This window comes from Branchiostoma belcheri, unplaced genomic scaffold (genome assembly GCF_001625305.1).
Source record: "Branchiostoma belcheri isolate BF01 breed outbred unplaced genomic scaffold, Haploidv18h27 scaffold48, whole genome shotgun sequence".
Taxonomy (NCBI): domain Eukaryota; kingdom Metazoa; phylum Chordata; class Leptocardii; order Amphioxiformes; family Branchiostomatidae; genus Branchiostoma; species Branchiostoma belcheri.
Window position 1 is genome coordinate 155,273 of NW_017804109.1, and position 27,038 is coordinate 182,310.

Consider the following 27,038-nt stretch of genomic DNA (forward strand, 5'->3'; position numbering starts at 1 on the left):
AAGAAAACTTTATTAGCATCGACAGACTCACAAAAAACCGGAATCATCACTACTGTGCAGAACAATGTCAAATTTCTCGCAGGATTCTAAAACCTTAAGTTTTTAAACATTCAGTTATAATGACATCATTTACAATATGCAATTGTGAAAGTTTTCTGTACAGAGAAAACTGCGTGCGAATCAGAACAGCACATGTTAAGCCCCTCCCTCAAATAGATACCAGTCATAGAGCCTATTATGTAGCCTAGGCGGCCCCGGGTGGTTCGTGCGTACTCGGTAATCCGTGAGATGATCCACGTGCTGCGGGAGGTGTGTCTTCATCGCGCCGGTCCATCCATCCGTGCGTCATTATAAATAAAGGCCCGTCAGCTGGCACCGTGCCCGAACAGACGCCGGTAGGTCCTCACTCACATGGAGGCTTCCGTCCCATCGATCCGCGATGAGCCGAGCTCGAACACGTTTTACTTTTTAAACAAGGGCAAATCGGAGAAAGAATTTGGCGCCTCTATCTTCCTTATCGGTCCTGTTCGCGCCAATAGTTGTGCGCTGTAGGTTTGGCAGAGTGGTCGTCTCGTCGGCTATCTTGAATTTTCATGTCCATCAATTGGCAAGCATCTACAAGAACGACCAGTTCTGCCAGTAGGTCCTTAGCGCTGTAGTGTAGGTTTAGCCAAGTGGTCGTCACGTCGGCTATCCTGACTTTCCGTGTCCATCAAGCATCTACAACATCAGCCAGTACGTCCAGTAGGTCCTCAGCTACGTCCAGTAGGTCCGTAGCGTCCGTGTGCGAGCATGGCGCCCGTCAGTGTGCTGTACGTCGCTCCCGGACTGCTGTTCGTCGCGCTGCTGGTGCTGGCGGGGTCCGCGGAGTCAGACGACGGCGGGCCGGAGGGGGGAGAGGAGGAGGACGACGACCACTCGCACGACGTGCTGCACGAGGTGCCGGGCGGGGAGGAGATGCACCACAAGCCAGAGACCGGAGGTCAGTACATCGTGCTGTATCCCCAACTGTACTTTATACAGATTCATGCTTAAAATAGAGGTATCACCAACCGTACTTATCCAGAGCCATGCTAGGTAATACAGCTAGATAGACACAGTCCTGCATACGATTCGTAATGGAAGTCTTGCAGGCAAACTGTATCCAGAAACGTACTTTATCCAGAGTCGATCATGCTAGGTCTTTTTTTTCTCAGGGAGCCACCAGTCACTGCTAAACTCGTGCCATGCTAGGTGATAGAGCTAGATAGGCTTCGTGATAGTAGTCTTGCAGGCAAACAGGACCCTGTATGGCCGACTAACCATATCCCCTGGCCAGTTACCTTCCTTTTTAGGCCAATTTCTACTATTTTCTTCAGTCTACAACGGGGTCTGGTGGAGGCTATCGTTATAGTCTGTTTGCTTTTATTGTGATTCCAAGAGTCATTCCTCTATACGGTACTGTTTTGAGCCTTTATATCGTTCAATAAACTCAAAATTCTATCATCTACAGTGGGAACGATATACGACACCAATATGTGCCTACGTGGACATTGACCTGTCATGACCGGGTTAGAGAAAACGTCCCTGACCGTCTTTCCTTCCAATGTTCTGAATTTATAGGCCTGATCAAACGATATGCTTTCAGCAATATGTGTAACATCGGAAACTGTTCACTTGCCTATCTTTTAGGCTGCACAGCAGGGCTAGCTGCCAAAATCCATCACACGCACACTAAACTCTGGAAAGGCTGTAAAATATAGGTGCATGTTATTGTACTGGCAACGGCCTGGTCATTTTATGGTGGTGCAGTCGAAATACCGACAACTTGGGAAACGTTGGAACTACTTTATAGTACCAACCATTGGACGAAGAATGTGCGTGCATGACTGATCACTGTTTAAACAACGCCCTTAAGGACGGCACATGATAAACGTCCTCAGTCGATGAACCAGATGTATTCCTGTGATGGCATCTTGTACCTACCGTTAATCGGGTTGTTTGTAGCGTCCATACACGATGTAATTGCTCCGTATCATTGAGATACCATTTGTCCACAGTAGGATGGTGCTTGGCGTGTCTGGAGTGATTTAGACAGTAATGGTGCCGCAAACCAGATTCACACACACACACACACACACACACACACACACACACACACACACCGAGCTACACCATTGCTCGTCACATGTTATTATATGGACCTCAGCTTTTTCGGCCGTTTTACCAACAACTGGCTAATGCGTTTGGCAAACTAGGCACCCGATCGAATGAAAAGTTGCCGTTGGAATGCTCTCGCGTGTTGCAAACGCCAAGCAAGATGTTAAATGCAATTGGTTCAAAATGTGGCGGCAGACCGTTTGTGCGATATTCAAAGAAAGGTCAGCTGTACGGTCGCACATTTCATAGCCCGCAGTTCTGAATGTGCCAGAGTCTCATGGGTACAGTTTTTCCTGAACGCCACAACCTTCGCCATCGCTCTCCTGATAACGGTAACTGCTGCGATAGAAGGGGGACGGCTAAATAGAGATAAGAGGGGCTTACCCTAATGGACTCAACCCTTTTCTCTAATATAGTGAATGGGCGATGTTGAATGAGTGAAAAATTAGTCCCATCTGTCAAACGCCATTCACGCGAAACTGTAATCACACGAAGAAAGAACCAGGTCACTTTGTTCAATACTCCGACTGTAAAAGGTTTACTTCGATGAAACCGAGCAGTTTGCAGTTATAAACGGTTGCAATTTCGTGCTCGGGTGAAGTGAAATCGCACCCAGAGGACGACATTATCGCAACGTTCTTATTTCATATACTAGAAACATTTATCATCCATTGTGCACGCTATGATACACACTTAGACTAAAGCTGCTGTTGGACGTGAAATTTTAATGTGTTTAACCTCCCAGGCTGTCTATACGCTGCTAAGCTGGAGGTAGTACGGGAATACGGATCGTAAAATTCGGCAGAAAGGAGAGTAAAATTGGCCAGGGGGGTCCGGCCGCGGGAAGGTTGTTTCTTTCTACCTGCGTGGCCAGTCAAACCCCAAGGCAGCCAAACACCACTGGCAAATAATCTCCTATATGTAGCCAGCGTAGTTAGTCTGGTAGAGACTATACTCGCATAGGAAAGAAAACAACGAGGCGCTATTACTCACCGGGTATTTACACATAGGTCGGTCTGTTAATGATATGTAGGGATGTGGATATTACGGGGACCTATTGGATTATCTACTGCGGCACAATACGGTTGTAAAGGCTTGTTAAGCATCAGCTAATTGCCCACACACAGGAGTGACTCTTAAGTGCCAGGCGAAAAGCTGTAGTTAAGAAGCGGCGATGGAGAAAGGGAGGTGAAGTAGAACTGCTATCACAGGAAAATATCGATTCAATCTATATTCCTGGATGCATATAGAGTACCAACTGACATTGCAATAACCTCCAGAGATTATAATCACCCTGTTTATGTATGAGATATGTATTTATGTGCCGGTTTTCCTCGGTGATCATTGAAACTCGCTAGCCACTTAGTAGTGCTTTGACTGGCAATCAGTGATCTTTGTGTACTACTATATAGCGTGCTTGTAGATTTTCAATGAAATTATGTAGACCACAGATTATAGGCTTTCGGCTGGTTGAAAAAGGAGAAAGAAAACTGGCCTTCCAAGTAGTCTTTGGGATTGAACCGCCTAAATGGAGGAGTTCAGATCACTACCCTGATGGCCAGAACTTCCAATGCAACCATTTAGCTTTTCAGAGGTCAGTCCATCTCTGCTCCTGCAGGGTCTATCTATCCCAAGGGCATGTTTTGTGGCCGAAATGGTCAGAGGCAATCTGCATCATTTGACGTTCCTGGCCTCTGGTCGCATCTTCCGTCAGCACTAGTTCCCATTGTCCATGGGCGATGTATATAAGAGCAGAATGGATTGCCCCAATGGTAACTTCAGCTAGATGCTGGCATCTAGCATGCGGAATTAAAATTTTATGCTTTACAAGACATTTCATAATGGCAACATCCATGACAATTTAGTGGTATCTGGTGTCGAACTACTAACGTAACGGCATTGTGTTGCCCAAGGAGTTCCACCACCTATCTGGATGGGATCGCTGAGATAAGGGCAGAATAGATTGCTGAAGGTCATCATAACTTCAGCTAGATGCGGGCATATAACATTCTTTAAAAAGAACGCGGGATTAAAATTTCATGCTTGGTAAGACATTTCATAATGGCAACATGCATAGAAATTTAGTGGTATCTGGTTTCTACGGCATCGTGTTGCTCGAGGAGTTCCACCACCTATCTGGATGGAATCGCTGAGAAGAGATGAATGTGTGACGTGAAATGGCACAGAAATCGATTAACGACCTTGATCTTGAGAGCGCGGCCGTCCGTCATATTTCTGCCATCAATACTGTGACAGATACAATACGTGGAACCATTCGTCTGAGCTCTTGAGCGTCTCTAACCTTGATAACTGCGATTGGGTATAGCCTAAGCGGTGATGGACTCTAAATCAGTGTCTGGATCGGTGCTGTGACATTGAAGGTTAATTATGAATGTATGACCGGTCGTACGGTCACTTCAGATTTATGTTACTGGCACAGATACAAGAAATCGAAGTCTATTATTGATAGAAAGGTCAAGTTCGCTCAGACAGTTCCCACGGCCATTGTAAGAAGTTCAGGGGTAATTTGACAGCATGCCAATATGATAACGCCACCCTGCTCGCGGCGTCAGTTCAAGTCTATCAATTTTAAGGGCATAAATGCATAATGTTTATCACAAAGCCGAGATAAAGCCTTTATCTTAAGGTCATCTCAAAAGTTCAATGGCCAAGGGGGAAGAATGTTCGCCTTGCATTCGGTAGGTTATGATTTCGATCTGCGACCCAGTCGTATACCAAAGACTTGGTATGTCGTATCCTCTGCATGGTACTTAGCATCTGGGGAAGAGTATGGGAGTTAAACACACACCACTACCAGTGGACTAGCCCTCCTGCTGTAGTGATCGCACTGCTGTGTGGCCCAAGGGCTATTCATCATGAACCGGAGATGGGCGCCACCCTATGCACGACCCTATGCAATACGGTGCAGATGAGTCGGGAATACTGTAGAATGATTTACACCTAGCGATCACTCTGGGATTCAACCATGCACAACTGCCACATCAGCAGACCTGAGGTCAGAAGCTGCCCAGTCCCGTCCCAGAGGTCGCACGTGCGTAACGTGCCAGGGTCCTGCCGGTGCCACACGGTGATTAGAGGTGACAGCTGATCTCTTTCTGCCATCTCTCGTCACGTCTGTAGTCTACATATTATTAGATTGATGTATATTTCTTTGCTTTCTTTCGTCTATAATTTAACATGTAACACTGCATGCTGTATACTGTTTACCTTTGCTTCATTGAAGCTCAGGATTTGAGACACTGAAGCTCAGGATCTGAGATACTGAAATGGTAACAGGTATTTAGTTACTGAAGCTGCCTTGTTGGACAAGACTCTGAAGGTAAAGATCCCCCAATGATGCCTCAGTCCTATGCTATGGCCAATCCTAATGTATGGGACAGCGTGCTCACATGGACATCATTTTCTCTACATGAAGATGCTGATGAACAGAACATGGTGAAGCGCGAATAGAAACCGTATGACGATTTATATCTAATTGGTACATCATAATTGGTCTTTATCATGGCAGATGTACATAGTGAGAACGTGAGAGCCTCTTGTATCCTTTAATCTGGTACCCCAAAGGGCATTTTGTGTTTTAATCAAAATAAACGTTTTTCAGAATCATTAGATTCGTTTAACCTTGGACTGTCGAGATTGTACCCAATTCCTACGGTAATAACTATGATCCCCTACAGAATCTCCATCTAGACAAATTGGCAATCTGACACAAGTTAGCTTAATGCCAATACGGACCATGAGAGGAACAATGAATTATGGTGGATTTGGGATCAATTTGAAGGCAATACAAGGCAAGATGGATTGCAGCTATAACCTAGTTCTGAGCATGGCAATGACAGTGTAATTATGTCTCAGGGATAATACCAACTGTTCAAAGGCTGCTGTCCCTTTTATTGTTGGGGTTTCAGAGCAATTGCGGGACTTAACCAACAATCGTCCTCATCAGAGAATCTTAAATGTACCAGTCTGTCACCCTGTCCTACCGACGTCCTGAGAACAGAATGTAATCAAGACAGATTGTTGGGCTTGGCTGCAGCAAGCAAAGTACTTCGTGCAAAAGCAATAGAGGACCTAATACAGCTCATAACTTTGTCTGCCGACAAGACATTTCTTTCTGCCAACTCCGCAGTATCTACGGGTGTTCCTAGAGAATAGAAAATTGACGTCCAAAGTATGCAATCCACTAGGGCTGGAGATGGGCCAAAATCATGTAAGGATGAAGTAAGCAGGGTTTTCCATTAATTACTGGCTATATTGATCGGCGTTGAATGATGAATTCCTTGAGGATATTTAACCTGTCTATAAATGTATTCACCAAATGAAGGTGTCGTTAATTTTCCAGATGATGCAGGATTTCCCCCTAACCTGCCAACGTGACACAAATTTGTCTTCTTAACGAATCCCTCAGTTCCAGCTGCTGCATTCATCAACTGTCATCTATGCCCATAGTGCAATACCGTTATCATATATTGGTCCAAACCGGATCGGTTACTCCAGAGTAAGTTACGGGCCGGCTGAGTTTTATGGTGCTTAAGGTTGGGTGGCGGATACCTGTTGAAGTAAATACGATCCTCATTACAGCCCTGGATGGCCCAACTTGATCTTACAAGTGGCTACAACGCATTACGTAGAATTAAAACGGCGATTACACTACGCAAAAATATTAGAGCGGTCCGTCTACGCTCTACGTAGAATTAAAACGGCCGATTACGCTCTACGGAAAAGGGCTTGCGGGCCCCCATTGAAGTTGAGGATTTGAGATGCATGTACTGAGATGGCTTGCCCTATTTTAGTAGCTGACAAGACTCTGAAGGTAATAAAGATTCCACAATGATGCCCCTCAATCCTAATGTATGGGACAGCGTGATCACGTTGACATAATTTTCTCTACATGAAGATGCTGATGAACAGAACATGGTGAAGCGCGAATAGAAACCGTATGACGATTTATATCTAATTGGTACATCATAATTGGTCTTTATCATGGCAGATGTACATAGTAAGAACGTGAGACTCTTGTATCCCTTAATCTGAACCCCAAAGGGCATTTTGTGTTTTAATCAAAACAAACGTTTTTCAGAATCATTAGATTCGTTTAACCTTGGGCTACGGTAATAACTATGATCCCCTACAGAATCTCCATCTAGACAAATTGGCAAGCTGACACAAGTTAGCTTAATGCCAAGACGGACCATGAGAGGAACAATGAATTATGGTGGATTTGGGATCAATTTGAAGGCAATATAAGGCAAGATGGATTGCAGCTATAACCTAGTTCTGAGCATGGCAATGACAGTGTAATTATGTCTCAGGGATAATACCAACTTTTCAAAGGTTGCTGTCCCTTTTATTGTTGGGGGTTCAGAGCAATTGAGGGACTTAACCAACAATCGTCCTCATCAGAGAATCTTAAATGTGCCAGTCTGTCACCCTATCCTACCGACGTCCTGATAACAGAATGAAATCAAGACTTATGGTTGGGCTTGGCTGCACCAAGCAAAGTACTTCGTGCAAAAGCAAAAGATGGCCTAATCCAGCTCATATCTTTGCCTGCTGACAAGACATTTCTTTCTGCCAACTCCGCAGTATCTACGGGTGTTCCTAGAGAATAAAAAATTGAAGTCCAAAGTATGCCATCCACTAGGGCTGGAGATGGGCCAAAATCATGTAAGGGTGAAGTAAGCAGGGTTTTCCATTAATTACTGGCTATATTGATCGGCGTTGAATGATGAATTCCTTGAGGATATTTTACCTGTCTATAAATGTATTCACCAAATGAAGGTGTCGTTAATTTCCCAGATGATGCAGGATTTCCCCCTAACCAGCCAATGTGACACAAATTTGTCTTCTTAACGAATCCCTCAGTTCCAGCTGCTGCATTCATCAACTGTCATCTGTGCCCATAGTGCAATACCGTTATCATATATTGGCCCAAACCAGATCGGTTACTCCGGGCTGAGTTACCGGCCGGCTGAGTTTTATGGTGCTTAAGGTTGAGTTGCGGATACCTGTTGAAGTAAATACGATCCTCATTACAGCCCTGAATGGCCCAACTGCCCATAAAACAGCGCGACTGCCATCAAAGTTACTGCCTTGCACAATGGTTTTTCAAGTGAACGCGTATAACGACAAGACCGCAATGGCCGTTTTGTGGTGTGTTTTGCGGTGTGTTCTGTCGTTATGTATAACCTAAGTGGTTCAATGGCTCGACATGTCAACACGGTTCCTTTGGCAAAACGGGCAGGTGTGCCGATTAATTCGATTTTTATTACAAAAAGATTGTTCCAAAGTGATTCCACGAATTTCCGAGTTAAGTAATTTGTTGCTAGTCGTCCGGAGAAGTGGGAAACATTGGTCTTATCTCAGCAGGAAAGAGAACTAATTTCACACCATCGTATTAGCCTACTGTCTGTAGTCAAATGCAATAAATCTATGTTTTGGACCAGGCAGGACAAACCAATATTACCACAGCAATGCATTATCTGATCCGACTTGTCTCAATCCTGTTATCCAAAGTTTCCCAGGGACTGGAAGATTGATGTGGCAATTTATCATTTCGAAGAGAACTTTTTGTAACGATGACCTGGTTTATTCTTCCCTGATCAGTGCCGGTATCCAAAACCATTGAAACCTTTGTCCAGACACAGACAGGTCTGACGCCAGTTCTCATTTACGCAGTTTCCAGGTCTGCTCACAGAGAAAGAAGCTCAGCAGGCAGACTAAGTTTTGGGCGCCTGGGGATGAAGATTTGTACAAGGTGTCGAGGATCTGATATGGAAGTGGTGCTCAGTCACGAGTGACTGCCTACTACCATAGAGGTCCAAAACTTTCGGATTTTTTCATCCTGTACTTTACATTTCGTCTTCTGAATCTGAGTGCAACATTTGTCATTGCCTCTTCACAGTATTAACGATAACTCTAACACTAATCTGAAAAAGCAAAGAGAGATGACGCAATGACAAGATAAGGAGCTGTGAATGATGTCCCACATTTTACCTGGGAGGGGTAGCTTGTCGGTGATCCATCTTACGATACTTTTCTTGTACCCCCTTTTTACTAAACCTTTACTCTCTGATAAAGTGTCTGATAGTGTTCTAGGACCTATTAAAAATGCAGACTACCTGGAAGCGGTTCATCCCCAGAATATATAAACTCCCTACCACAGATTACTGCAACCCAGGGATGCAACTAGTTGTAATTGTGTGGGTACTCAAGTTAGAAATGATTACCTTTACTCGCTCAATCGACACCAACATAATTCAGACACTGGGGAGAATTCAGACTCTTGGGATCTCACCACTATACATATATACATATCCTTCTCTCACCTGGCCTTGGTAATAACTTATCGGGAACTTCCCAAAATTTCCATTAACCCCCAGAGTCACGATAGAAAGACGAGATGAAGTCATTGTCGTTACCACATTCCAAGTCATACCTATCCATCTATCATATAGTCATCATCTATTGTGACTAGACTAGATCTGGTTACATGCATATTGTTAGAGGAATCTGGAGACTATTTCTTCCCGGGTTCAAGGATGCTATGATGCAGCACAATATTTTAATATGTGGCAAACCCATTAAGTATCATGAACTTTCTGTAAGATTGACAGTTATATGTTTTGAACAGTTGAACTTTGAGAAATGTTTATGTTGACAAGTATGATGTTTATGTGTATGAAAGCTAATGGAGTAATAAAGTACCCAAGTTTAAAAGTTCAAACTGTCAATAAAATCCGTTAGCGTTGGCAAAAATTAATGGTAGCTTAAGTGTTGTGTTGTGGGTATCTTGTTACAATCAATATCTCAACAAGCTGCAATTTGTTGATGCATAGTATGCAGTGTGTGGCAGTTTTAGGGCGTTGTATATATTATATGGCGGATATTAATGAATGGCCTATTATCTTACGAACTTAAGTTTTCTTGAAGTAGATGAATTATCCGAAATAGTATTTGAAGGGATATCTATGAACGCACATCATGTGCTGTCTGCTTGGTACCTATCATCAGTATAACATGAGTGCAGCACTGGTAATGCTGAAAGAAGAGCTTTGTACCTAGTTAACATGTTTGGAAGAACTTCTGTGTCATGACAAGATCCATGTTCAGAACATGTCGATGCTAACTGTTCGTTCTGCTGTTGTCTTTCAGAGCGATGGATGGATGTGACACTAGCGGCCCATCTCCTGAGTTTCGGAGCCGTGTCAGAGGTCACCATGGTACGTGAACAATCTTCACCCATCAGCCAGGGGTTAGACGTCATGTGTTTGATTTTTACGGTGCCCGGGGTGTTATTGAAGACAGGGTATCCATCAGGCTGTCAGATAGGTTCGACCGGGTGCTCTAACACTCCGCCTGATAACCTGGTCTTCTGACAGGTCGGGTAGGGACTATGCAAATTAGCTATTTTGTTGGTTACAGGAACTTTGTTCTGAGATTGAAATATAGACATACAGACATACTCATTCACACCTGAGTTAAGTGAGGAAAGTCGTGTAAAGTGCATTTCCAAAGGGCACAAGATCGGTGGCATGTCAGGTCCTCTTGGAGACGAACAGTCTACCGTTACACCAGACGGGCTGGGGCGGTTGAAATACAGCTACAATGACACATTGCAAGTATTAGTAGAGACATAAAAAGTAATAATGCACAGAACTTGAATTGAAGTACATATATATATATGTACTTATATAAGTATATATATATATATATATATATATATATATATATATATTCGTATATTTCAACATAATGTAATTGAATGAATCAATTCCATGTAAAATTCAATTATCGAATATCAAACTTTTGGCATTAGGCAGCGTTATCGCCTAAAGAGAAACTCTGTATCCCCCATCTTTCGTAAATAGGTTTTCTCCCTTTGGGCTGATATCGAACTTTTATCATATTCCCTGCGGCAACTTTGACATTTAATCAATTACCGTACGTACGATCCGGGGTTTCCGGGAATTGTGCGGTGAAGTTCCTGGAAAATGTGATTACTCACGCAAGTAACGTCTGGGGTCACTGACCTTAGCCATGTCCTACTGCTCAAGCATCCATCAAATGTCATTATAGTATCTAAGAAAAAGTGAAGCGACGAGCTGAAGTTTAACTTTTAGTTCCTTAGAACTTGATGCTCTAAGAAATTTCCATTTCACAAATGCTGAGCCAGGGGCTAGTTGGCTCTCCTGCATTACAAAATTCCTTTTTGCCTCTCTTGCATTACAAAATTCCTTTTTGCGAAGCTGATGTATTGGAAAAGACAAATGACTAGATATGCATCCCTGATCAAGACAGAAAGTCGGGCTTTCTAATCACGTTAAAGGCAGTTGCGGTGAAAGGATCAATTTACCTTTGGAATCGAAGAGCCGAAGTAAGGTCAAGATTATCGTAGCTACAGGACCTTGATGTTTCTGACATATACATGTCGCAAATGGTGAGCCAGGAGCTAGTGTGCTCTCATACAACAACGCAAAATGGGTTTTGCGAAGCTGATGTATTGGTAATGACAAATGTCTAGATATGCATTGCCGATGAAGACAAGAAGTCGGGCGTTCTAATCACGTTAAAAGCAGTTGCGCCGAAAGGTTAAAAAGAAGATCAATTTACGTTTGGAATCAAAGAACCGTAAGATCAACATTATCCGTAACCGATATGTTAGACTGGTGAAAATTTTAATATACCATGGTACACCAGTATTGTACATTTTTATGTTCTGGTGACATACGATTCTTCATGATTTGTTGAACTTGAGCAAGATGCGTTTCTGCGAATCAATTATTGATGAGTTATCTAGACTTCATAAGCATGTCTAACTAAAAGCAGTTAATATCGCCAGACATAGTATAACACAAATAAAATACTGAACATCAAAGGTGAATCATATCATTCAAATAACACTGTACGACATGCCCCAGGGCTCTTGGACCTTATTTTTAAAAGTACAGCCAGCGACGTGGCATTAAAGAAGGTTTCAAAACGCAATAAAATGTAAAAGGTCCCATAGCCTTTCGAAAGGTCTTAGGGTGACTGGGTTGCGAATCCACTGTGTCTAGGATATGGTAATGAAAGTCATGTGGAGTGAGAGAGGTCATGTGAGTGCCTTTCCCAATGACCCAACGTCTAGCCAGGAATGCATGGATTCGAACCCGTGACCTTTACGATCCTGTGTCCGCTAGCCTGACCAATCGGCCACGGGCGCCAGACATGGAGGCCATCATCCCTTTATGGATGACTTTGAATTTCACAAAGAATCCTCTCATTAGGCCACTAGCAGCATGATAACAATGACGAATGCACAGCGTTTTGCAAAATCGATTCCAGATATTCCGCGCTTTACCAGGATCCATCCAGATTGATTTGTAAATGTCGACGACATGCCTGCGCACGGTCCCTCACTATTGCCTCAATGCAGGACCGAACGTTGGGAAATGAGATCTACCAGTATATCCTTGAGGTCCATCCCAAAGGTCGCTAGATGATGATGATATTATTTTTTTAATTTCGTGCCTTTACTCTGTTAGGAAGACACCCCGATGTTCTGTCTTCAGTGTTCAATTTGATCAGAACTAACTGGCGGCGCTATACCAGTGCCAGGTGGCTATGCAGGGGGCATTGACATTCCTTTACAATATGTTTGCCATATGCTCGCAGACAGTTCTTAGACTACTGGCGACACTATCAAGTTTACGACGTGAATTTCCAAATCCCTAGTCTGCCTCGTCACTGAGTCGGATACAGATAAAATATGATCAAGTGGTACACAAAACTGCACCCGATGGGAACACGTAGCGCGACGTTACCAGTGACAAGGGACCTAATTGTGATGTATGTGTTATTGGATGCTACAAATGAACTGTATTTTAGTTTATGGCAAACATCCACTGGGGCAGTGGCAAATATTTACTCTCCAAGCAGAAGATGATGAGGGAAGAACGTTTGCTTTTTATATATGACCGTTTTTTTGTCGCCCATTTTTGGTGCGTGTAGCGACAAAAAACGGGCCATATATAAAAAGCAAATGATCTCCCCCCCCCCCATCAAACAGTCTTCTTGGAGAGTAGCAAATACAAGGAATGAAGATATACTAAAAAGTCCACAGCATGCTGTAATATGGGTCTGAATAATTGATAGACGTGGAAGGGCACCCTGACAGTAAACTGTACATTCCATGTATGGCAGCGGCGGTCGTCAAGTATAGCCTTGTCATACAACTTAGAGGGCTCTCAGAGGTCGTCGGCAGTTTTACGCGGATTAAGATGGTTACTTGAAAGGCGGCAACCGTGCTATCTCTCTCCTAAGGTTGCTCTACCAAGCTGCATACTACCAGCAATAAACCTAATCGTAAACATGATAGTATCTAAATTCATAGATATTCATGGTTAGCGCGCGGAAATGAGTTGTAACAGTTCTGTTGAGAGAAAGGCGCCATATGAAGGGATAGGTGATGCTGAGTTAGGTACCTGCAATATCCACTAGCGTTACATCGTGTGTTATAAAACAGATCAAAGCGTTTTTAAAGACCGGTATGGCTTGACAGCATTCCCAATGTGTGAATTAAGCACAGTACATTGCTAAGGGACCAGTAAAAGGCTTTGCACCCAGTGCCCTGAGTTCTTAACGAATAGTCTGCATGGCCCTTACTATACTCTTCAGTCATGACCTCAGCGAAAAGCGGCCTGCAGGCTGATTTGAGCTTCTCATTAATAAAGGAAAGGTTCATACAAGGACAAACTAGATAGTGTGTTGCCTTACGACAGTAACATGTTTGTCTAATGTTACTGTGGTCTTACTTTTTCATCCCGAATAATTGTACATTGGAGGAAACTATAACAGTTACAACCTGATCCACTTACCCCTTACATATTGCTTTCGGCATCCCGATGTTCATTTGATATGAGGAATGCCAAACTGATTCATTGTGCCCTTGTGGGTAAAGGTCCTGCATTTCAGACTATCAGAGACTATGAGTATGCCTTCTGCATACACATGAACATGACATTATCCTGGGGCGTTCCTCACACGTCATCACAAGTCCGGAGATGAATGGACGTACCCACAGCGTTGTTAGTAGGCAAAGGAAAACGGTGCCATCACAATCCATCAGTATTAAGTACGGTACCAGTGGCATTAAGCGGTACCTTTAGAAGGTGCGGTATGTAGGTTAGAGACCATCTGTCACCTATAATTTGCGGCCACCTGTCGTGGATTGTTCGGTTACTCAAGTTCAAACTCTCAAACATGGCCATTTCTCCGACTATATTACCAACTAGACTGAGTCTGATCGTTAATCACAATTAGCACTTCAACTAATGAGAGAATAGGAATTAGCGATTAGTTTGATCAATGAGAGAAAGGCTGCAGGCCCGTCAAATATTTGCATTTTTCATGTTTTTACATTTCTACGTTTTGACGAAGGTAGGCTTAGGCTGGGATTCGCGACCAGTTTGATGTGAATACTTGAAATTTTCCTCACGGGTTCACCATTCTGCCAATGTTCAAGCCATTAAGTTTTATGGGATGGACCGTCAGAAGGAATACCTGGCTGGTGGTAATCATATCTTGTACATGTAGAGCGGTGACATTCTTGCTGACACGCACTGAAAACGACGTTGTCGTGCCGTTAACGACCACGCACGAACGCAAACGGCAAACCAGATCATGCCCTTCAAGATGCTGCAGATTTCTAAAAGCAATGCAGATCCCTAAAAGCAATGCTATGTTATTTCGTTCTCATTTTCTTTTCCATCAATCTTATGATTATATTTCATATTATCATACCGTTGGAAGTATCCATCCACCGCTATATGTTCTCTTTGTTATTACATTACATAAATGTCCAATTTTCTACACAGAGTAATTGGCCCGGATGTATCTGATAAGGTGAGCCAAAGTCAAGGTGACCGAATTGCAATCTCACAGGCTGCCAACAACAGACTGCTCTGATATAAAGAATAATTTGGTCCCGGCTCCTAGTTCTTGTCGACTGTGATGTAGGTATGGTGGCTACTGATCCACATCTGGTGGTCCGAAGTCTCAATATGTCATGTGTGTTCCAATTTGCACCCATCATTGCATTTCGGTCCGGTATCGTCAATAACAGGTCACTCCTACTAGAATGGATTTTGCTTTCAACTTTGGTCTACAGCATTTATATTCTAGTGCACTGGCCTTCTTTCTATCTAAATGACTCTTAAATATGCAGGTATTTTTATTGCCACCAACAAACCCTACGTGATAACCACTAGCAAATTCAAAGATTGGGAGCTGCCATAATACTTAATCGTATACTGCAATATGTAGCCTATCAATTAAAAGAAGACGCTTTATAGTTGTCGTAAAAGTTGAAATTACACGACATTGCGTAAGCTTGTTCCCACTTATTATCGGGCACGTTCTGGCACAGTCTGAGCCCAGCATCGATCTCTGACGTCGTGCTGGTGCGCTCGTTAAGCGGCGGTCCGGGAACACCCTCGGTGTGATCAGGGTCTCTCTCCTTAACATAGGGTGAAGCGGGGGTCACACATTAATCGATTTTAGATGGAAAATGGTCTCATCCATCTACATTAGGTCGCGCTGATAGCCGCGCAGGTTAGCGGGAGTCTTAGATGATAATTGCTTGTAGTTAACCCCTTCTTTCACAACTACCCTGGGGGTTCGCCTTATTTATAGAATCATTTTTGGGTGGCATTATCACTCTCCAGAATCTGTGGTGTTAATGCTCAGCGAGGTGATTGTGGGGATGGTGTTTACTATTCAATTAGCAGGGTTGGTTGGGTGATCACCAGCTGGTGGTACGCGTGGGTGGCCTAGTGGTTAGGATAACGACTCACTGCCCTACGGACATATGAATGCTATGAGACCTTTACCTTTATTCTAAGTGTGGCAAATATGATGCTTTTAAGGGTCTGCGTTAGGTCGACGAAGTCGGTTTCTCACATCTTGCCCATCATTTTCTCTTCAAAAGTTTGAAAGCAGAAATTTACGCCGTCTACAAGTATGAAAGAAGTGTTTCCAGTGTTCTTAAACTTTTGATGACCCAAACCCAGACTCTTTATCTTAATGGACCGTCTCCTGTCATAACTGTAAAAAATCCGTTACCCACAGCCCAGTAGCTATCTTTAATGATGATTTCCTTCTTATGATAGGAAAGTAATTGCAAGGAAATTGCTGTACATTTGTACTTCATTGTAAGAATATTAATGCCATTACCCTGATGTAAATCCTGAAGGATTTGCAATGATGGGGTATATTTCGAGAAAAGTAATTTCCCCTGCCCGTCGTAAGTTGGTGATACAAATGATTACTTCCCATTAATCGTAGCAGCTGCATAGATTATCTGTCATGGTCTCCTCATTTGCTGAAGGAACATTCGTCATCCCATTAAACAAACTTTACTTCGACATATACTTGCAACACTAGAAGTGGGTATAAATGTAGGGTCACAGGAAGAATAGTTACGATACGATATACTATGCTAGTTGCAGATCCCGAAAAAATATTAACAACTGGATAGATACAAGGTTTTGGTAACAATGTCGATGATCTTTACTGTACGGATGAAATATGATCAAAATACTTTGAAGAATACTTTTCATTTTCTTTCACTGATGGAAAATCACCGGATGGTGGGATGGTGATCGAAACAACTGATAGTCAAGTTTTACAACAAGATTTTTACAACTCTCTGTCTGTCTGTCTGTCTGTCTGTCTGTCTGTCTGTCTCTCTCTCTCTCTCTCTCTCTCTCTCTCTCTATATATATATATATATATATATATATATATATATGTGTATATATGTATCATGTATATTTTATCCCTGGATGAGTAACCTTCATACACGTATAGTCACCCATAGAATTGTGGCTTTGATTTTAATCACTATGTGGTATCCAGAGACGAGCTAATGTCTTCAGCTTATGGACATAACATAACAACATAACAATTCAGCCACAATTTCATTTGGAACCCGTCCAAAGTCCTCTACCTACAATACAAGGAATTTCCTAAGGCCACTGATTTGGAAATGATTGTCCTTAATGTAAGAAAGAAGCCCGTCATTAAATCTTATGAGATTCCTGGAAGAGGAGTATTGATTCTTCCGCGATTCTCATTGTATCTAGCAGCCTGGGAAATAACCGTACCTTACAAGATTACAGCATGATCACTGGTCAATCCTAATCTGGAACCAGGCTGTTGCCAAGTTCAACTTATTGTACCATTCTGTACATACTTATATTTGATTTTTGTTGGTATTGTCATAGGTTTTATTCTGTACTTGAACTGATTGTATTTTTATTCTGTTTGATTATTGGTGTAATTTAGTAAGGAAAACGTATTTTGTATGTAATTACTTGTAATTACTGTGTTTTATGTTTCCATTACATAAGTATTTGTTGCTTGATGCTTGAAAGTAAATGCAGATCACATAAAATTTATGTTTTGTATATTTTCCTGTGTGTCGAGTCGTGTGTTAGAATGTATTACAGGAAGAATATTACATATATGCTAAATGTGGATCCTAATAAACTCAAACATCAGTGATCACCTTTGAACCCCCCCCCCAGGACTTCAAAGCGAGTGTGCAGCTGGGTGTGTATTATATTCTATATTGGTCTCCAGAAAAGCAGTCTTCACTATGTGTAGCACACTTATGAAGATCCGAAAGAAGTTGTGTGTTAGAGTGGTCCGCAGAAACGACAGCTGCTGCCATGTACACATGTATGGTAAATGTGGATCCTAATAAACTCAAACGCCTTTGAAATCCCCCCTCCCCCAGGACTTCAAAGCGAGCGTGCAGTTGAGTATGGAGTGGCGTGACCCTCGGCTGGCGAACCTGACCGACCAGTCCTGGGTGCCGGTGGACCCCGAGGTGGAGATCTGGGCCCCCCACGTGGACTTCCGGAACACCAAGGCCATCAAGATGACCACGGGCGAGGAGGAGACCACCACGTGGGTTTCACGTGATGGACTCGTGAATCGTGTGCAGAGGTGAGGGAGAGGGGCACGTGCACATTGTACGGTATCAGGCATTATGCTCAAACTTAAACTAAAACTCAACGAGTTGGTCAGTGAAATATTGGTGAAAAGAGGGTCAAAATGACAATTCTATAGTTGATAACTTGATAAACATAAAAATACGCCGCCTGTTCATGAAGCTCTGAAAATAACAAAATGGTCTTCGATGGAAACAGTACAAAAGCCTGCTTGATGCATCTTTCTCATTTTTGTTTACACCCTCTGATTTACAAATGATGTCATTCGTCCCATTGCCAACGCTAGACCTGGTATTCAGCTGCTTATAAAGACTATAATAATATATCAAAACAGTGCAGGAATATTGATTCAATATTGACTTGTTGCAAAGAAACTACAGCTAAACTAGAACAAATGACAAATGTCCGTACTAATCTTGTGATTCATCTGTTTCCCAGGTTTGACCTTACCGCAGCTTGTGCGATGAATCTACAGAGCTTCCCGTTAGACAGGCAATTATGCAAGATTAAACTGGATGGATGTAAGTTCTGACTTGTACTCCCTTCAGCACTTTATCTTCACCTTCACATCCTGTCTACGTAAAACTTACTAGTACTAATAGCAGTGTTTGAAAAAGGAAGTAAAGGGAAGCCACATACTCGTATTATGCTAGGCAAACTTTCATGAACGGTTTAGGTCACAAAACCAACTCCCATCCAATTCCACGACCAAAGCCGACCATCTGTACCGTGCAATAACTTTGTTGTGTTGATTATAGTGTAGTCCCAGTTGCTACTTTCGTGCATGAATCATAGGATGATCTAAACCTCACAGTTCGTCTTCAAAGATACAATTAACCCCAGCATGGCTCCAGCGGTCTGCCCTTGTGTTCTGTTACGGATAAGTATATGTAATCTAACTTAGCTTGTAATAAGGTGCATGTAACATGACCATGTAGTGTCAGGTAATCCGTGTCAGTACTCAAAATCATTCAGGCAAGGCGGCGACAGAGGCGCTATTAAGGTGGCCTTCAAAGGAAATTTATTCCCATGACATATTGCATGTAATCCTACATCGTCTTCAGATTAACTGCAACAGCCGTTAAGACATAATCACCTATTCGTCACGTACACGAAAGTGACAATAAAACCACTCCTTTCATCTTAAATGACATTTAAGGATATTAAGTGTCCTCCTGAAACCATTAAGAAGCTTTGCGTGGCTTTTGTACAATTGCAGACGAAGACGCGAGACTGCGCTGGGGTTTCCCGTCCCTGTGGTCCCAGACGTCAGCCCCTGTCATCACGGACGCCACCGCGCTTCACTCACAGTTCAAGATGACAGGCCTCAGCGTCAAGGCGTACGCCAACTCCTTCCTGCCCAACATCGCCGGTGAGATAGCATTGTTTTTATTATTATTCAGAAGCACAGTGATGAATACAAATAAAAGGACATGGACTAAGTGACTGCGAACTCAAGTTAGGTATAACTTATATTCTCGCAGCCACTTTTACAATGAAAAAGGCGTTTACAAGACATTTGAAAAACTAGCTATGGATAGCATGAGTCAATCCCAGAAGAGATGGAAAGCATAGCAGGACACATACAACTAGAAGCGTTTTGTTTATGTGATGGCATTTCACGGCTATCACAGCTTCACGGGATATTAGCGTGACAAATATGTTTTGGCAAAATTACCGAGTAATCACTTACTCACAGCTGTTACGGAGATAATTCAAACCCGTCGTACAAAACCTCGGATAACTAGTAATTGCTGTACGTGTTCCTGCTTTATCCCTTTATTTATGGTTCGTACGGTATCTAAGTCTTCCCTCCTTACCGAGGGATACAGCTAACTTTCATAATGGGTACTCTTCTTCATTTTTGCTTACGTAAAGGGGCTGTGGCTTTGGAAAGGATTTCCTAAGAACGCACAATCTACCCGGGCCGTAAATAAACTACTGTTTTCGCTATTGCACAGACAGGCTCGCGAAATAAGCAATTTCCACAAAGTAGCAACATAGGGACATGTAGAAAGGATGGGGGACAAATGAATCCACAAAATGGCATTTAGACACAGACTGAAGGGCAAATAAATGTCCACTAGAAAGGCCAAGGAAAAGATTGAAGGATAGCATACAAGAAACACTAGCGTAGTACAGAATGAACACACTAGACAACTTAAGGAGGTGGGGGTCTTCCAAGACCGAGAAGAGTGGAAGAAACAATGCTCTCTTCCTGGGGAATGCAAGATGTAAGAAAGTCACATTCAGTACCAAGCAGAGGTTTGGGTTTTGGGGGTATTTTTAGCGTGTTTTTAGGCTTTTTTTATCGGGGTTTCTCTTTTGCACTGAATTTTTTTTCCTACCAAACCCAGGCCCCAAAACCCAAACCTCTGCTTGGAGAGTAACAGTCAGAACCTTCCCTCGAACACCAACAAGCCAAGGGCTTAACACACTCAGATTCAGATTTATTGATATTGAGACAAACAGAAAAAGATTATTCCAAAGCGTTACCACAATTTCTCCATCCTCACATCACCTAGAAGGTCACCAAAGACTGTGTTCCTAGTAAGATCACAAAACCCACTCATTATGCAGAACGTGGGACTATTCATTATCCACTGCCTTCAAAGAAGTCATACTTCTGCTACTACGCTTGCTATTATGAAGTTTAAGTTTTTCCAGACAGTCGTTGTCTGTTGCCTATTATTGTATTGTACCGTCTCTTTGACTCAGTCTGTAAAAGCCTTCGGGCATGATTTTGGAAGTAAAGACGATATTGGTATTGACATCCCATGCACCACCTCCACCGTGCAGGTAAAGGGTGCGTGTACCACAGGAACACCTGTGACTACCAGGACGCGGACCGGTGCCTAACGAACCAGCAGCGATGTGAGGACGCCGTGGGCAGCCCGGAGTGCGACCGGTGCATCTACTACAGCGGGTTCTGTACCAACGACACGGACCAATGCAATGTGATCAGTGAGACAAGTTAGTAAGATGCACTAACATCGTCTGTGTACCTAACATAGCCTCTACCAGGCTTCGGGAGGCGGTTGGATAGAGTAGAAATCAACTAAACAACGTGTTTGGCTTCGACAGGGTGCGGTACAAACTGTACTCTCTAGCGGACCAACTCCCCTGGCATGTTTTCTCTCTATTTGGCCCATTTCTACTCTTTCGTGCCTCTACCAGGCCTCCTGAAGCCTGATAGAGTCCTGAATACAGGAACAAAGTAGAAGGTCAAATGCACAATGTTAACCTTCACATGGTCTCGATCGCCATACAAACTACTTCCCTGTCATAAATATTTTGACCGGCCCCTCAAACTCTGTCCTGCCACTTGCTACATCAGGTATCCGACACCAGTTAACATGGTGACAGACGTCTGGCCCAGGTCATTGACATTATTTGTTTAGAATGGAAGAAGAAACTAAGCAAAAAACAATATTCTTCTTACTGCGAAGGTAAACATAATGAAGGAAGGGCTTTAATCATGTAAATCTTTTCCCAGGCAACAAGAACATCTTCACATCAGCCGAGATCCAGCTGCACCTGTCCCGGCGCCTGGCGTACCACCTGCTGCAGATGTACATCCCCTCCACCTCCATCGTCATCATGTCCTGGGTCTCCTTCTGGATCGACGCGGGCGCGGTGCCGGCCCGGGTGTGTCTGGGCGTCACCACGGTCCTCACCATGACGGCGCAGAGCTCCCGCGCTGCCGGGATGGCTGAGGTGAGTCTTCTCCAATCAGTTCCTTCGGTGGTAACGTCGTAACAGTTCAAAATCTATCCAGCTACTTGAGTAACAGTTTTCTTGTGTATCTCATTACCTAACCAGTTACTTGAGTAACAGTTTTCTTGTGAATCCTATTACATGGAGGTCTTATCTTCATCGGAATGAGTGGGTATGTTGTTCTAAGTGATTGACTCCGATGCTCAACATCGTAACCAACCGGCAAGACATTATCATATTGGCAATACAGTAATCAATTTGCCTCCGAAAATCTGCAGGAATGGCTGAGGTGCGACCAACGTAATCTCCAAGCAGATCTGCAGTGGCTGCAAACAAAGACTGTATCAAATTGGTCAGGCAGTATCCATTTGTCAGGTAGTTACCATTTGCAAACCGAAGGCTGACGTAAAAAAGATACCAACACAAAAAAGAAAGCCCGATATAAACGCCAAAAACACGCCAAATAAGCCGAGCCTAAACCTTTCATTGGAGTCATCATTAGAGAGTACGATTGAAGCAATGGTAAGATTCTGGCGGTAAGTCTTGTGCCTTCTGTAAAGATTATTGTGAGAATACGCAACACCTCAGCCAGGAAAGAGGATTAAAACTAAATTGACGTGTCGTAGCTGAATGGGCTACCCAGCCGTTTTAAAATGAAATAAATAAATAAATTTACAACAATCTGTTTTATCTGGTAGATGATAAAAACCAGTTATTAGTTCCCCATGGTCATCAATATTTGTGAACATATGTGCGGGGATTATTTACTACAGACATAAATCTTACCTACGAAACAAGTGAAGACAACATTATGAAGCAAGTTTAAACTGCAATTTCCAACAAAACAAATTGGACTCAACCAAATTTTCGACTGTGCAACTCTAGTCTTTGTCAAGGAATGAGCAATCCACCGCTTCCGTGACGTCACGCAGATAACACACGTGACTCCGTGAGCAGTGGATCATAGGTTGCAGAAAGTCTGTGGCGCCCCCCGTCTCTGTTGAGAGATGGTTGTAATGCCCTGGTGTAGATGGCCTCTTTAATCCCTCGTGCAAAAAGTCCAGTTCTGTGTCCAAGATTCTTATTTTGTCCAGTGAGACTGAATGTCCAGGCGATTCTATGTGTATATGTTGTGAGACCTCCGAATGACTCAGATGAACTTTCAAGATAGGTGAAGACAACCTTTCCTTCGTTTCCAGGTTTCCTACGTCCGGGCGCTTGACGTGTGGATAGTCGTGTGCCAACTGTTCGTCTTCTCGGCTCTGATTGAGTACGCCGTCGTCAACTTTGTGTTTAGGTTCGGAGCTATCTTCGCACGGCGGCGATCCAGCACAGCCAACGGCAAGGTATATGTACGTAACTATATAAATATTTCACTAACCTGGTTAGTGAAATATTTTACCAAACACATTGATTTTGTGTAGCTAAGTGGACTATTGTTATTCAAATAGCGCATTTTCACAACTTTTGTCAGACAATACCGATGGGCATAGTGACGCCGCTTGGCCCCCAAATCAGCAAAATTTCACGAATTAGCCAAGCTAACACAAGCAAAAATACGAAGACCCTACATTTGAAAATTTTATGAGAGGCGCTGAAAACTTTATGAGAGGCGCAGCGCCCTTGTTTCATTGCTTGGGGAGACCCCTGAACCTTTTTTTATCCATATCTGTTGGCTCGCAGCTCTTAAAATTATATACAGACTAAGCTCGTATATTGCAACATCTGGCATATTGAATGTTCAAGTTGTTACACATATAGAGCATCATTTATTGGCAAGTTTGGCCGTGAGGGAAAAATGATTGTTTCCATTATTTTAGACCTCAATTTCTTGTACAAAGCAGGCCGTGCCCCCCAGGGCCAATATTCCTTTCGATGGTATAAAAATGGAGATCAGGTCTAGACAGCATAATGGAAGACGCAATTATGAAGCAGTAGCCCTCCTGAGACGCATGTGAACTTGGAGTTAAAGATCTCTCGAACGGCGAAATCATCACTTAAAACCACCTGAGCTTCCTAACGCAGATGGGCTTCACTTGGGACGGAAGTCTGCAAATTGACAGACGATGTAATTACGACCTATTCTCCATTGAAGTGTCGCTGTACAGAAATGTAAACTTTTAAAAGGGTGATCAATCATCCATAATAGCTCTGCTGCCCGCGGCCATAGGAACTGCAGTTACGGTCGCAAAGGGCACCCGGCCCTGGGGTGGATTATGTCAGTCGGCAAACCCATCAACAGGCTTCAATGTAAAACATTGAATATATGTATAGATTTATTAGTACTTTAACGGATGTGTAAACTATCTTTGTTATATACTTTGTCTGGCCCTTACTTCTTTCCTTGTGATCTCAATGAAAATTGGCCTGCAGTCCGATTTGAGAGGTCCACACAAACAAATTTCACCCTGGATGGAAAGGAAGTCCCATAACGAATACTTTTTTAAAAACATTTTTCAACTCTGAAAATAGTTTCATCCACTTTCAGCAGGTAGATACAAAAAGTAATCTATAAGTTCTCTGTTTCATAACCGAATGTCGACGTTTGATTGGACCTCCTGCTCCCCACACGTTGACAGCTAAACCCTTTGGCAACGAGACAAAGAGTTACCTTATTTATATATGTTATCTTTATTATTCTCCACTCAACCCCATTCTTTTTTTTTAAATGAGCAATCCACCGCTTCTGTGATGCCATGTGCCTCAACGAGCAGTGGATAATGGGTGCAGAAAGTCTATGGTGCCCCCGCCTTTAACTTTCACTGTTTTCTTTGAACGTAGGAATCTTGCAGTAAGTCTGAAGATGTTGCATCGTTGAAGATCCTGGAACCGAAGACAAAACCGGAGGGTACCACTGGGAAGGACAAGGCCCAAATCATCGACAACTGCTGCCGCGTGGCGTTCCCCTTGACTTTCGTCATATTCAACGCTGCCTACTGGTCCTTGTATCAGCTTTTATGACTTAAGACTCCGTAAGAGATGACTAGCCAACATTTAAGCTCCAGGCAGATCCTAGGAATAGCAGTATCCATTGGCCAGAGCGGATGAGTGACCTAAAGCCAAACTGGACCTCCAAAAATTGTCACTCCTCCGGCCAATTGGATACTGCCTTGCCACAGTAAGATCTGCTTGGAGATTACGAATATTGTCATGGTCAGCGTGGGCGCACTATATATACACGGTAGTCTTAGGGCTAGACCATTCAGAAGGTAATATCTACATGCTGTCTTAAGCTTGTACAGAACAATATCTATGTACAAAAGAAAGCTAGTAACCTTTTGTACAAAACAATATCTTATGTACAAGAGAAAGCTAGTAGCCTTTTATTCCCGTATATATGACTTTGCGTTGCTACTCGCAACACTGGAATGGCTCCAACACAAGGATGTGTAAGGCTTCAATAGCACTTGAAATACAATCGTCGAATCAACGACATACTTATTGTCTTCGAAATCATCCCATTTATAGATGCGCATGAAAAAATTACAACCCTTTCGGAACTTTATCAAGCTAGCAAACCAGCTAATATAACAAGCTTCCTCGGGCAAAACGTTTTCCAAATGTTACTTCAGACAGGACCATCAAGATGCATATTAAAGGAGAATTGAGAACTATGTACAGATATTTACAATCCCCATTGAGGCTGGCCCTCTTGTCACCCTTGGTATTAAGAAACTGTGAATACAGACTAACTGTACATGTAATAGCTGTAAAACGAATGGTCTATGTAGTAAATAGATGATGCAATATTCTCGTATCTACTGGGAAAATGCAACCTTGAAGATTTAATAAACGACGTAAAGTAGCGACGATAAAATGTTCCGCCTGCCGAGCCCCGCAGGGCGACGGATGCTTTCTTTCCGCAGATAAAACACGAGATGACATCGCCGCAGGAAAAATAACCGCGTCAGGCCCGGTAGGCGCCTTGCAAGAACGGGAAATTGAGAAAAGTAGCTTGGGGACAGTCTGCCACTTACGAAAAATGAGCGCTCTTATCTTAGCTTGCAAGTTCGTCTGCGTTGGAAGGAGTTACTGTGAAGACGGATTTCAGCTGTAATTTCTAAGGGGAAATTGAACTTACTCAACGTTGTGACGGTAATAGAACCAGTCATTGCCAAGAAATAAATCATTCCACAGCCTAGCCGGGCATAAATGCTGGATCAAATTTGCCAGATAGTTAATGATTTCTTTGTGTTGGGAAATTACAGTTAAATCTGTCTCCATAACGGATGCACTGCCGCTTGGACACCGTCCAAAAGCTGTCAAAGATAGTTGAAAAGTTTAAACTTTGTTCCAACACTTTTCGGACTTTGTCTTTGTCGGAATCCGTAAGCATGCATATGGTGACGTCAGGAGTGAATCAAAAGTGGCAGGAAGATGTTTAGTAAGCTTAATGTTATGGATAAGAGACAGCCATATTTTGTACCCAGACATTTGAAAAGCAAGTTTCCAGTGTAGCGCTGAAGATGAAATCATAGCTGATCTGTGTTAAAAACGTCGGCATCACAGCATACTGTACTGAAGTAGCTATAGTCGAGGTAAACTATGTGACAACATGTGTCTATGTGCCTGTCCTATGGAACAATAGTTTTAGTACATGTACAGTAGATATAAGTATTCACGTATTTAATATGCCCAGTGCGTACAAGCTTTGAATTGAAACATTGAAAGCAGGTAAGCAATATCCAAATTTCATAACATTGATCGGCAACAATGCCTAAAGGCATGTTACTGTATGAAACTACTTCGTATGCCATTAGGAAATAACTTTGTATAAATGTTATACTGATGTACACAGGATGGCATATCCATAATGTATAGTAACAAACTATTTTCCAGCCTAGTATCCATCCTATTGTAGATTTGGCATGAAAGCGATCAGAGCGAACCGGAGCTAAAGTAGGACGGATATCAGGCTAATCATTTGTGGGTTTAAGTAATGATTAAAACACATTTAAATGCTATCATCTGGAGTAGTTCTTCCAACTTACTTTTTTTCATTTCCAGCGCCCTCTAGCGTCATTCAACGGAAGCGAATTGAGCATCATGAACGTATATATTCTGTAATGGTCAACGTGTTGAAGAAAACATGATTTTCAGACGCTGCATTATATTTACCACCCCATACCAATGATGGAAGATTGATATTAAAAAAATGATAAA

At 42.8% G+C, this 27,038-nt stretch overlaps 1 protein-coding gene across 1 annotated transcript; it reads left to right on the plus strand.

The window, feature by feature from the left end:
• Window positions 1–792: 792 nt before the first annotated feature.
• Window positions 793–26,886, plus strand: LOC109479409 (glycine receptor subunit alpha-4-like). Its single transcript, XM_019781375.1, has 9 exons — window positions 793–982; window positions 10,315–10,382; window positions 17,942–18,153; window positions 18,597–18,679; window positions 19,378–19,530; window positions 20,958–21,131; window positions 21,655–21,875; window positions 23,075–23,221; window positions 24,657–26,886. Exons 1-9 carry the CDS (start codon window positions 793–795, stop codon window positions 24,834–24,836), a joined length of 1,428 nt encoding a protein of 475 aa, XP_019636934.1. The 3' UTR covers window positions 24,837–26,886.
• Window positions 26,887–27,038: the final 152 nt, after the last annotated feature.

Excerpts from the sequence above, each read along its gene's own strand:
- LOC109479409 (XM_019781375.1), top strand. The coding sequence starts at position 793 with ATGGCGCCCGTCAGTGTGCTGTACGTCGCTCCCGGACTGCTGTTCGTC. Across the intron at positions 18,154-18,596 it reads CTCGTGAATCGTGTGCAGAG|GTTTGACCTTACCGCAGCTT; the intron begins GTGAGGGAGAGG and ends TCTGTTTCCCAG. Across the intron at positions 23,222-24,656 it reads CCAGCACAGCCAACGGCAAG|GAATCTTGCAGTAAGTCTGA; the intron begins GTATATGTACGT and ends CTTTGAACGTAG.